Source organism: Puma concolor, chromosome D1, assembly GCF_028749965.1.
Source record: "Puma concolor isolate L17-30 chromosome D1, mPumCon1.1.hap2, whole genome shotgun sequence".
Taxonomy (NCBI): Eukaryota; Metazoa; Chordata; class Mammalia; order Carnivora; family Felidae; genus Puma; species Puma concolor.
Window position 1 is genome coordinate 41,061,261 of NC_141676.1, and position 13,331 is coordinate 41,074,591.

At 38.3% G+C, this 13,331-nt stretch overlaps 1 protein-coding gene across 4 annotated transcripts in view; it reads right to left on the reverse strand.

The window, feature by feature from the left end:
• The window catches only part of ZDHHC13 (zDHHC palmitoyltransferase 13), a 52,009-nt gene that overhangs the window by 19,877 nt on the left and 18,801 nt on the right, over window positions 1-13,331 (reverse strand). For all 4 annotated transcript variants that reach the window (XM_086677822.1, XM_086677823.1, XM_086677820.1 and 1 more), the window contains exons 4-10: window positions 12,962-13,039; window positions 10,909-11,053; window positions 9,427-9,491; window positions 7,869-8,031; window positions 7,491-7,616; window positions 3,827-3,960; window positions 338-440 (exon numbers count right to left, since the gene is read on the reverse strand). In XM_086677822.1, the coding sequence (XP_086533948.1) occupies window positions 338-440; window positions 3,827-3,960; window positions 7,491-7,616; window positions 7,869-8,031; window positions 9,427-9,491; window positions 10,909-11,053; window positions 12,962-13,039 (814 nt within the window). The remainder of the gene's footprint in view (window positions 1-337; window positions 441-3,826; window positions 3,961-7,490; window positions 7,617-7,868; window positions 8,032-9,426; window positions 9,492-10,908; window positions 11,054-12,961; window positions 13,040-13,331) is intronic.

The window sequence follows — 13,331 nt, forward strand, 5'->3', positions numbered from 1 at the left end:
AAAAAAAAAAAAAAAAAAGAACCTGCTGACCTTGAGGAGAGTATCTCAAGGCAATACGACAAATTTTCACGGGTCCAAGTAAAACAATAATTCACTCTATTGTTTCTATCCTCTGAGTAATAAATACTAGACACTACTGCTTCCATGGTGTGTTTGGAGATTATTTCCAGAATTGAGCAGATTTTCAACATGCAACGTCTTCAACCAAAATAATTAAAATGCATACAAATATGAGTTATAGTCCCTGGATCTCTTCTAATATCTACATTTCTAACTATGGCATTACTATTGTTTAAAGGAAAAATGGGATGTGTATTTAAATTTCAGCTGGAAGGATATGAGGAAAGAATAAGATGAACCACGTTACAAATATCCAAAAAATGGAACTTAGCAGGAAGACTGTTGGTAAGTAGATGAGACTCTTGTACCCGACCAAGAACCTAAAAGAAAAAAGGATAAACATACGGTATTAGTAAAAACAGGTATGGTTCATATTAATTTTAGCTCTAAATCCCCTTAAATAATAACAGTAATAATAACGATTCCCTTAAGTAACAACAATAACAGCTTTCAGTACCGAGTGCTTCCAATGTGCCACTTTCCACATAGTAATTAAGAGTTTGTGGGGCGCCTGAGTGGCTCAAATGGTGAAGCTCAAATGGATAAGCATGGTTAATGCTACCACGACCTGCTACCGACTCTTGATTTCAGCTCAGGCCATGTCAAGGTTCGTGAGATCGAGCCCCACATTGGGCTTTGCACTGGCAGCACAGAGCCTGCTTGGGATTCTCTCTCTCTCTCTCTCTCTCTCTCTCTATCTCTCTCTCTCTCTCTAGCTTGCCCTCCCCCACTCAAGCTCTTTCTCTCTCAAAATAAATAAACATTAAAAAAAGTATTAAAAAAACAAGAGTTCGCCACCATCTCAACCCCACTGTACCCATGAGAAAAGTAAAGCACCCAAGAAATGCATGTTCCAGTCCTTAAAACGAACTTCTACATTATTTCATTGCCAATAACTTTCTATTTGCAGTGAATCTTTATTTCTATTGAAAAATATCACATTTGTAGTTCTCTTTTTGGCATATCATATTTTCAAATATTCCAAAATGCAAAAATTTTAAATACTTCAGAGATTCACCTTCACATTTAACAAGCTTTCTTCTGGAGGCTAGCAGTATATTTTTAAACCATAACAGATGCACACGACCTTAAGCAGCTTTATCCCACAACCAGCTTGAGAAGCGGACACTGAACATAAAAAGAAGAAATAAAGGCTGAAAGTGGCCTTAGTCATCAAACACTAACCCTCTCGCTTGGGTAACGAGCAACGTGAAAGTGTGCACAGAACTTACTCAAATGTTAATACTGTAGCTTCAAAAAAAAAAAAAAAAATCTGTCTTTCATGTTAAATACTCAATAGAGTAAATCCATGCAGGAATATGGTTTACCTGGATCTATTTTAAAATTTATACCAGGAAAAAATAATGGTTGATGATGGGTAAGAAAGGGATTCTTTAAAAGCTATCAAGATCAGAAGTGTAATTATGATAAAATATTTGAGAAAAACTGAAGGTTCCAAGCCTCGGGCACATAATACGCGACCAGAACAGGCCAAATAGAGCCCACATAACGTCCACAGCATGACCTGCCTGAGATTAGGCAGCGCAGATGTGTCTGAATGAATTAAGCAGTGCAGTGAACTACCTAATTTGTAAGCGTCTGCTACCACGACCTGTGTGCTTCGAACAGGCAGCATGTAGCAGCCTGGATCAATAGGCAACTGCGCCTGGAGCTTAAAGAAGAGTAGAAGTTTGCAGCTGCCTACCTCCATGAGACGCGGTCTCTACAGAAGGGTATGAAATAAAAGCAGTATGGATAAAGCTGCCATATGCATTTGTGTCCCATTTGAATCGTGTCCATATGCCAAGTCTAGCATACAAAGCCCTCCACTCACTGTCAGCAAAAATAAAAGTTTCCTATAAACTTTTGTACAATGTTGGTTTCTAGTGAAACAAAATCTCAAATGCTCCTATCCTAGGTGAGTAGATACTGTCAGCTCTTGCTTTCTCTCTGAAAGAGAAAACACAAAAACCCCAAAGTGATCATTGCGATTTCTGGTGATTTGGCTTAAAATTTCTTTGGCAACCAACTCACAATCTACTTAGTGGAAAATGTATAAATATCTCTCAGTTATAAGTTTTCTGTACAGCAGACAATTTTAGGCATTTTGTTATTTTTCAGAAATATAAGTTTTTACTTTACACTTATATTCTAATTCATTTCCAACCGTCTTGCTCTTGAGTGACCAAGAGGTAAGATTCCTCTAATATTTTGTTTTTCCTTATTATTCAAGCAGCTCATGCTTATTCCAGAAAATGCTGGCAAGCAAAAAAAGGCATAGGAATACTCAACATCACACCCTGAAGAGAGATCCTTTTAGATCCTTTTCTACGGATCATCATCATACTTTACATTTTTCTTTCATTCAGTAAATGAAAGTTTACATTTACTGAAAATTGAAAAGAGAAACATTTCCTGCTTGCATGGGCCTTAACACTCCAGGTAACAGTGAGTAAGTGCCATGAAGAAAATCAAACAGGGTGATGCAGAGTTATTCAGGGATGGCCTAAGGAGGTGACACTGGTCCTGAGGCCTGAATGGCTGTGTCTCCTGCTCTAAAACGATACGGTATCAGAACACTTCGGACAAAGACCTAAGCAAGAGTCAAGGCCCAGGAGCGACATGAGCTCAATGTGCTTTAGAAACAGAAAGAGGGCAGAAGAGCAGAGAAGGGAAGAGAGGAAAGAGATGAAGTCCAAAGGGAGAGATCGAATCACATGACACCTCACAGGCAAGGAGTTTGGATTTTATTTTGAAGACGCAGAAAAGTCAGTGGAAGCCATTAAGCAGAGAGAAAAAAAGGAAACTGTTTGCCTTTTAAAAAGACCACCCTGATTGCTAAGTGGGGATGAACTATAAATCAGGGATAAGAGCTGACCAACTGGAGAAAGAACAGGAAGGACGTGGTGATGAGCTGGATGTGGGAAGGGAAGAATGGAACACAACAGTAATCCAAGGATGACAGTCGTTATTCACACGGGGAACTGGATGCCATTTTACTGAAAGCAGGAAGAGACCGGGGTGTGGTATGACTGCTGGGTACTGTGTGTCAGCCATGGTTCCAGCCATTGTACATGTCTTAACGATAAAGCAGGCATTGTCACAACTATTATCCTCATTTTTATAGATGAAAAAAGTGAGGCACAGAGAGGTAAAGCAACTTGCTAAAGGTCAGACTGCTGTGTGGTAAAGCCTGACTTGAATCCAGGCAACGTGACCCTTAACCATGACTAAATACAATCATGTATATTTTCCTAAAAATAGAGCCATCCCACAGTTACCATTTTATAATTTCCTACATTTCAGTTAGGTCGTTTCAACTAAAAAACCTTAAAAGCAAAAATAACGAGCTTAAAATGAATTCAGATCAAGGAAAAAACACAATTTCTGAAAAGTGGGCAAAAGTGCTTCAAGATGCAAAACACTTACAAAAATCTCATTATTTACCAAAATCAACCATTCAAAAAGTGAGCTAGGGTCTTTATTTCCTACCAGTTGCCAATTCAATCAAACTACTGGGTTGACCAATCTGCTTTTAGCCAAATCATATGCTACCAAAGCCCTTCCCTCCCACCACCCCTGAAGACGTTTCTATGTGGTAAATAACATTCAGAGCTCAGTAAAAACTGCGATTTCAGCTAATTAACAGAAATAAACAATCACACGGAAATGCAATAACCAGCCTTGCAAAGACTAATATACACACCTTGGAAGCAAAGATGTCAGAAAAAACAATGTTATTAGAAGACATCCTTTTAAAAGCCAAGAATCTGAATTGAAGTCCAGTATGTATCCAACAGCCCACATGGTAATCACAGAAAGCATCAGCAGCAGGAAGAGCTATTAAGAGATTCAGAATTTTAGAACCTTATGGATTTCACCTCCTAAGTATCTAATAATGATTAGTACCACAGAAGAACTTCTTCTGAAATATATAACTATTAATACAACAGCAGAACACAGTTGTTCTTCAAAATTGCTGATTAGTAAATGTGAAGTCTGAGAAAATTACCAATCTTGGAAACAATCCTTTAAAAACCTTAGATTTTATAATATATTGCCTAAACATGTTTTCTTGTGCTTTCTTCCCCTCCAAGAAACAGGGGTCTTTCAGAGGAGTGCTAATGAGAGCTGACATTTTTAAAAATAATTTCTTTCAAACAGTATTGTAGGTCAGAAAGCACAAAGCAAAACAAAGGGACCACACAAAAATCAGGACACCCAAGGCTCAAGGTGGAGAGTGCAGCAGTTCCAGCCTGGACACTAGATGGTGCCATCCCTTAATAAAGGTCAGAGGGAACAAGTCTGCAGAAAAGACAACAGTTGGAGGCATGTGGAATTTCAGATGCCTATGGGGAGATGGCCAGGACGCAGTCAGAAAAGCGGTCGACCACCCAGGAGAAAACTTTGTATTCATCAGTATATAATCTGGAAAGCCATGAACCAATAACATCCCAAGGACTGTGTGCAAGGTAGAAAGGGGCAGAATCTTCGCCAACACAAACGCTGAAGGGGAAAAAAGCTAAGTTGTCAAAGGTAATGAAGAGTGACTGGTGTGACCAGAAAGGCAGGACGTGAACACAGGAGAAAGGTCCCAGCAAAGCCAAGGAAGATTCAAGTTTCAAGAAAGGAGTAATTCTCAGTTGTCAAATGTCACACGGAGGCCAAAGACTGAAACATGTCCTTGGGATGCTAATCATTTAGGTTTATGCCGGCAAAGTGAAAAGAACGAAATGTCTATGAACCAACAGTGTGACTGTCTGTACTGAAGCCAGGCACCACATTTCTGCAATGCAGTCCCTTAACTGCGATATACATGACCTTGGAAGCCAGTAAGGCTTTTGCAACGGCAAAGGGAAAAAATATATTCTGCCCTATTTTCTTCCACTTTTATTTCTCTAAGTGTTCTGAGGATGAATACTTTCAAATGCTATCAAATCTTTTAAAGTCCTATATCAGTTAAATGTCTGACTCTTGGTTTCAGCTCAGGTCATGATCTCACAGTTCGTGAGTTTGAGCCCCGTGTCGGGCTCTGGGCAGACGGTGCGGAGCCTGTTTGGGATTCTCTCTACCCCTCTCTCTATGACCCCTCTCACCCCGGCTCATGCTGTCTCTGTCTCCCTCAAAATAAATAAACTTTAAAAAAATATATAAAAATTAAAAAAAATAAAATCCTAAATCTAATTTGCAAGGTAATCAAGTTTAGATTTTTTTTAAAGGTAGTAAACTTAGAATCTATGAGCAACATAATCTCAGAACAGAAATAAGAATTAAATATGGATTTCAAATTTTTTCTTTCTTTTTAATTTGAGAAAGAGAGAAAGAGAGAGAGCACACAAGTGGGGAAGAAGGGCAAAGGGAGAGAGAGAATCCCAAGCAGGATCCATGCCCACTGCAGAGCCCAACACAGGGCTTGATCCCATGACCCTGGGATCATGACCTGAGCTGAAATGAAGAGTCAGACGCTCAACCAACTGAGCCACCCAGGAGCCCCTGGATCTCAAAGTTCAATCCCAGATATAACACTCATAAATGAGCCACACTATTTACTCACTCAATAAATATTCCATTGTACACTATATGCTGCAGCACTGTTCTAAGCACTTGGGACACATCATGAATTTAAGGTTTTTCTCTCATGGAGCTTAAATTCTAGCAGAAGATGACAGCCAAATGTATTAGGTGGTTTAATAGCATATAAACAGCTGGATCACACAAGGCCTCGTAAGTCACTGAAAGGACTTGGGCTTTTATTCTAGGAGAAAGGGGGAGACATCACAGGATTCTGAGCAGATGAATGACAGGATCTGACCTACATTTTAAAAGATTCATCAGTGGATGCCTGGGTGGCTCAGTCAGTTGAGCATCCAACTTCAGTTCAGGCCATGATCTCACAGTTTACACTGCATCGGGGCCTCTGCTGTCAGCACAGAGCCCACTTCAGATCTTCTCTCTCCCTCTCTCTCTGCCCCTTCCCCTGCCTCAAAAATAAGTTAAAAAAAAAAAAAAAAGATTCACCTGGCTGCTCAGCTGGGAATGGACTAGAGGTGAGTGGGAGCAGGGGGATGACAGACAACTGCAGTAAGCCGCAGGAAAGACACTGGAGGCTGGACCAAAATGCCATTGGTGGAACAGTGAGAAGAGGTCAGATTCTGGATATATACTGAGGGCAGAATTAGCCAATGTGTTTTCCTAGTGGACTGGATACATGGCATGACAGAGAAAAGACAAAAATGACTGAAGACTGGAGTTGCCACCTACTGAGAAGGAACAGGCTGTAGATGGAGTAGTTGGGGTGGGGTGGGAAAAAGATCAGGAGTTCAGTTTTGGATATGTATATTGGAGATATCTATAAGACACTGAACTGGATAAATCAAGTAGGTAATTCGATATAGGAGTCTGGAAAGATCTGGACTGAAGATAACTTTGGGAGCTGTCAATACACACACGGCATTTAACGCCATGGAGGTGCATGAAATCACCAAAAGAGGTCCAAGAACAAAATCTTGGGTCACCCTACCAATAAGGGTAGGGGAGAAGCAGAGGAGCTGGCAAAGGATACTGAGGAGTAGCAGTTACTTCTTCCTCTCTCCCTCTACACGCCTGAATGCAAAATAGATGCAGTATTCATAATGAACCGCTGCAGAGAAATCTGGGCTCTGTGAATTTAGAATCATTCTGAGAGTATAATTACTAATCATCATTAGAAAAGATGATGCCGTCTTTCATATCTGAAAACATTAAAAACAGAATCAGTTCAACACCCCATTTTAACAATTTGAATTATGACTAATACGACACTACTAGGGCTAGATTTTTATGAGAATAAGCTGAACTTCTTAACTTTCCCCATCGGTTTAACTGTTAAGTTCAGGAGGACATCACTCAGAAGAACTGCCAAGTTGAACAAAGCATAAAACTGGGGGTCATCTCTTGAAATTCTAGATGTTTTCATTTTGTGAAGTCTGCTAACTCCTCATGATTCTAACAAAACATTGAATGCTACTGTTTGCCCCTTGAAAAAGATTTTCAGTAAAAACAAATTTTCCTCTTGCTACTCTAAGAATTTAAACCATCTGTTTCAATTCATTCATTAAGTAAATGTGGAAGTCTGCTATGATATTCACAAGATAACATGTAGCTTTAGAGCCATCTAGCTGAGGACCAATAGTAAATTGCCAGTGAAAGTGCCACACTTCCAACTCTGGGCTATGGGACACATGGGGCAGATGTGACCAGTGGATATAATGCAGCCCTAAGCCAACTCCCTGGTTTCATCCTGGTTTCCTCCCTGATTTGCCTTAAAAACAGAAACACAAATGAATAAAACGGTTCTTATGGCCCACAGAACAAGACCCATATGAAAATACCTCGCATTTCTGCAGCCACCTCCAGAGTCTGAACTTTTTGTTAGCTCTCATTTTGGCTTCTGTTTTTAGCATGTGAATAATGAGCCTATTTTTGTTTTGTAGAGCCATATCAAGAGGTGTTTCGCCCTTAAAAAAAAAAAGAGAGAGAGAGAGAGAAAGTTCAATTATATTTTTGATAGAGTATGGGTGTTAAACATTGTACAAGAAATCAGCAGAATCATAGACTCAGTGTATTCATTCTGGAAGTAGTCAGTTACTGTCATTGGTTATTTATCTTGTGGTAATTGAAAAATATATGTATAGCTTATGTTTATGTTGATGTACTAATTTTCTAACTGAATATATAATAAACTAAAGGAGATAAATACCTGGTCATACCTTAACATTTCGGATGTCCAGGCTAGAACCGGCTTCCAAAAGTTTATCTACAGCATTAACATTTCCCGCTGCAACTGCCCAGTGGAGTGGAGTGTTTTGGTGTATTTTATCAACCACACTGAGAGAAGGATTAAACTTTAAAAGAAATCCAGTTGGTTCTGGCCTGTCTCAAAACAATAAAATACCAAGGAGTATTAGAGAGATGAATGATTTGAAAGGTAAATGCAAATAATGAATCTTAAGCTAACATATAAATTAACCACTCAGTTAAGTATTCTGAAGATCGAGAAACTTCTTTGTGCAGAGTTCTATTCCAGGGGCTAATAGGAGAGATGCACCTCCAAAAAAAGACATCTATTATGTGATAGTCAGCAATACAAATACGATAATTTCAACATCAATATGCTGGAATAACTGCTTTTGTTTTTCAAACTTTTACTTTCATGTAGTTATTGTATCGCTTACCTTTTTTTTTTTATTGTGAATTTAACTTGGGCCAATGCTATGTTATTTATCTAATTAAAAACTAAATGTACACAACACTATATTTGAGGAGATAAATCAAAAGCTGACTTCCATGCTTCCTTTAACCAATTATTAAATAAAGCAGGCATAAATAATGTCCTAAAACATTCATTTATCTTAGAAACCTATGGACTAAAAGGCAGAGTTCAATAAAATATTTTTACTTTACCATAAATACCTTCTCTTCCTTCATGACTACTCAAGAGATTCTTTTAATAAAGCAGTATTCTATTTTACTTATTCTATCAACATCTTTAAACACTATTATCTGACCTCAGAGTTGTCAGCGAAAAAGACAAAATGCTTTTTAACAAAATTCAACCCTCAGCCCCAGCACTCCATGATCAAAAGGAAATGGCATCACAACTACCTTGGATCCTAGGAGAGAAATCCTAAGTAAAAGTAGAATCAGAAATTAAGCACAACACAAATTCATAAAGGCAAAACTGTAGCAAGTATTTGAACAGAATACCAGAAGTTAGACTACATGGTGGCCATTAATCACATGTGTTTATAAACAAACAGAAAAACTTAAACATGTAAGTACCTGATAGAAACATATAAACAGACCATACTCATATTCATAGATATTCAAAATCTGCTATTTTCAGAGCAGTCAACAATGTCAGAGAACCTTAAAACATACTGTTGTCTGGAAAGAAGATTTTATCATCTCGATTTCAAACTTGGAGAACATTTAAACCTGTAGTCATTTTTTTAAAAAATGCAAACTGAGAAATATAAGCCATGTTCACAGCATATACTATAAAATCTCTACCTGTTCTAAAAGGAAAATTTTTTCTTATTAGCAGTTTTCAAATTGTTCCCCAAAGCTATCAGAAGAGAAATTTTATTTCAGTGGTGCTTTTCTAGCCGTAACTACATTAAACGTTCATACCATAGTCACAGGGTAGAAAATCTTCAGAATGTAGTATCATCTCAACATAGACTAGGCTACTTAAAATTATACACACAGAAAAGAAATTGTTAGAACCAAGAATCAGAAAAAGGCAAGTCAGTTAGACTTACTTACCCAAGTACTTTGTGAGCTGATAACATGAGAGGTGTCTGCCCATTTAAATCTGTCATATTCACACTCTGTTCGAAAAGAAGAGTCAATCAGCCTAACTGTAAACACAGTCAAAATTCTCTCTTTAATAGAATTATCTCTTTAATAGAAGTATCTCTTTAATACATTCAACATCACCATTGCTTTTACAAGAAGCGTTCTGTATCATTTGAACAAAACAGTGTTCTGCTCCTCACCCAAAGGGTGAAAATCCATTGATTTCTACAAAATACTCATAAAGGAAAAATCTGAATACACGCTTCAAAGTGTTGCATGATGTGAATGGAAGAAAGCGAAGGGAAAGAGGAAAATGCTGACAACCACCATCAGATATAAGAGACCTTAGGAGTCATCTAGTTTAGACCTTACCTGACACAGTAATTCAAATTATCATGTCTTACACAAAGCCACCCAGTCTCCATGTAAACACTTCCAGTGACAATGAAACCTCTATCTTTTCTGAGGCAACTCATTGTAATTTTGGACTTATGTTTCAAAGACTAAAACATGAAAAGTTCTTTTCGATTTTTTATAATATGGGGGGTGGGGAAGGAAACCATATCTCCATAAGGATATGCTCCTTTTAATAAAATGGGCCCGTGTTTGAGGTGCACAATAATGGTTCTAACCAAGTCAAGGAAAGAGTTTCAGTTACCGAAGTGTCTCTTGGGCCTTGGAGGAATACGACTTGGGAAAGAGCCCAAGGAGAAGCAAACAGGGCTCCTCCTCATACGTCTTCCCAAAATGAGACCCAGGAGGTTATAATTATTCTACTTCAGTGGGCTAAGTCTGAGAGAAAGTGCTTATTTAAAAGGAACACAATCATTCCAACAGCATTTGTGCAAACATGTTTCCACGCCTGTTATAGGCGAGTCTGCTGATACAGAAACCACTCTGCTACCAGAAAGCATATCCCAGGCAAGTATGGCTGACAGGGAGACTCCCACTGCCAATACCCTATAATTTAACCTGTGCCATAAATGGATGCCTCTTAAGGCAAGTCATTTTTCATGGAATTACTTTAGAGAACAATAAGAAGCACACATTCAAATTGGTCTCCTATTTGCACTCAAATAATGAAAGCAAATGATGGGTTCATTTAGTGATCTGACTACCATTTCTACATTCAACCAGAAGAAAAATACAGGCTTTTGAAGTCATGTTTTTGAAAAACTCTGCAAATTACTGGGATCATAAGAAAATCTATTATAGGCTTACAAGTTTCAAAAACATCTATTACATGTTACTGAGCTAAATGACCTGTCCTTTTTGCTCCAATGAAGCTGGAAAAGCAGCATTCAATACCTAGACTTACTGGGGCTAATATTTGAATATTTGATACCCATAACATACACTCTAAAACTGAGGGCAGACCTACTACTAATCATCCTCCCAATCTCTTCAGATTCACAGCAGCTGGAGTATAAGATATGTTTCTAAACATACCTGTCCTTTTGAGATGAGATATGCTATAATAGGCATGTGTTGAAATAATACTGCCAGGTGGATGCTGCTGAATCCCTCCCCATCGATGAGAGTGGGGTCGGCTCCATACTGGAGTAATAATATGACCATAGGCAAATGTCCTTGTCTGCAAATAGAGAGTAAAAATTACACCATTTTCTACAGCATGCAGTAAAAGAAAAAAATTCAGGAAGAAACTGGTATCCCTAAGACATGAGAGATTTGGGGGGCACCTGGGTGGCTCAGTCGGTTAAGTGCCCGACCTCAGTTCAGGTCACGAGCTCATGGTTCATGGGTTCGAGCCCCACATCGGGCTCTGTGCTGACAGCTCGGAGCCTGGAGCCTGCTTCAGATTCTGTGTCTCCCTGTCTGTCTGCCCCTCCCCTGCTTATTCATATTCTCTCTCTCGCTCTCTCTCTTTCAAAAATAAATAAATATTAAAAAAAAAAAACAAAAAACTTTACAACATGAGAGATTTTGGTTCGATACAAAGAGTATTTCTGAACAGACTTTCAAAACACTGGAGACTGTCCAAATGTATTTCACTTTGACACTCCAAACTTAGGGCTATCTGGACAGTCCTTCTTGAATGCAGGTAATACACTTAATAACCTTCCAATCTATTATCAAACCTTGTGTTGCTATAACGTATAAATAATACATGTATAATAATAATTATTATACATGACTAATGCTAAAAATAAAAACTTAAAAAAAATTTTTTTAACGTTTATTTATTTTTGAGAGAGACAGAGTGCGAGCAGGGGAGGGACAGAGAGAGAGGGAAACACAGAATCCGAAGCAGGCTGCAGGCTCCGAGCTGTCAGCACAGAGCCCAACTCAGGGCTCCAACTCACAAACCATGAGATCAGGACCTGAGCCAAAGTCAGACGCTTAACTGACTGAACCACCCAGGTGCCCCTGAAAATGAAAACTTCAAAACCATGTACACTTCACTGTTGTTATTTTAAAACCAAGAAATAATCATGAGAATTGAGGTATAACATTCAGATTGCAGGTACATACTATGATAATATTATTCTTAGGAACTACAGACTTCTACATTTGAATATGGCTCATTTTCCATGTAAAGCATTGCACCCCACTTGCTCAAAAGGGATGAGTTGGTCAACCTTAGATTCTTCAAAATTCTGGGCAGTGGGAAAAAGATTCTACTCCTGTCTTAAATAAACAAGCACTCATTTTAGTTCTAGGTTCACGTCAACCCCACCAACCAGAGACTGGAATTAAAATGACAGATGAAGAAGAGCGTCTGGTTGGCTCGGCTGGTTAAGCACTAGACTCGCGACTTCAGACTTCAGTTCAGGTAATGATCTTGTGTTTTTTGAGTTCGGGCCCGGCATGGGGCTTGGAACTGTAAGCGCCAATTCCATCTCTCCCTCTGCCCCTCCCCCAATCTCTCTCTCACAAAATAAATAAAACTTTAAAAAGAAATGACAGATGAAGAAACTGTTAAGTATCAAGACAGGCACATATTAATTTCAGCTTCAAATGGCCAATATATTCCAGAGAAAAACACTAAGTAAGTTTACAGTTCACTGACTTATCACTTTATCCATATGATCAGCTATAAAAGATACTTATTTTGATTATAAGAAAGTATAATACACATATTTCAGTTTTAGCATCATAGTGGGACCCTAAATTAAACAAAAAAAATATACTGTCCCAAAACTATAATTTTCTTTTTTTAATGAAAGGGAAAAAAGGGAAAGAAAGCCTTTCTTATGGCCCACAACAGCAGTTTCCCGATATGATAGTTACTAGGCACACTGGCTATTTAAATTCAAATTAGTTAAAATTAAATAAAATTAAAAATTCATTTCCTTAGTTGCATTAGCCACATTTCACATTTCCTATGTGGCTAGTAGCCACAATACTCGATGGCACAAAATAGAACATTTCCATCGTCACAGAAAGTTCTGCCAGAAAGTGCTAGTCTACAAGATTCAGAAAATGAACTTAAGTCACCGTGACTCTGAACAGCAATTTCAGTGTTCCAAGAAATCTTTACCTGATGGCCCAGTGAAGAGGTGTCGAATTTAAATCTCCACCCAACTGATCTACTACAGCACCTTTTGAAATATAAAACCTATTAAAAGCAGACATAAATGAAAATAAGATTTAAAACTTAAAATACATACTGAGAAAGAAAACATCAATTTTTCTTAGTGATAAATATACGACAACAGAAATTATAATAATGACCCTCCCCTGAAACACTCAGACCTACAGAAGTCTGAGATTCACACAAAGGCATCAAACAGATCCCTGGTGAAATAGTCTTAGCATATCAGTAATTACTCCTGCTGTCATAAGCTTTCCATCATAACTTACATACCAAACGCATGATAACTACTCTCACCATATATTCTAATTACCCA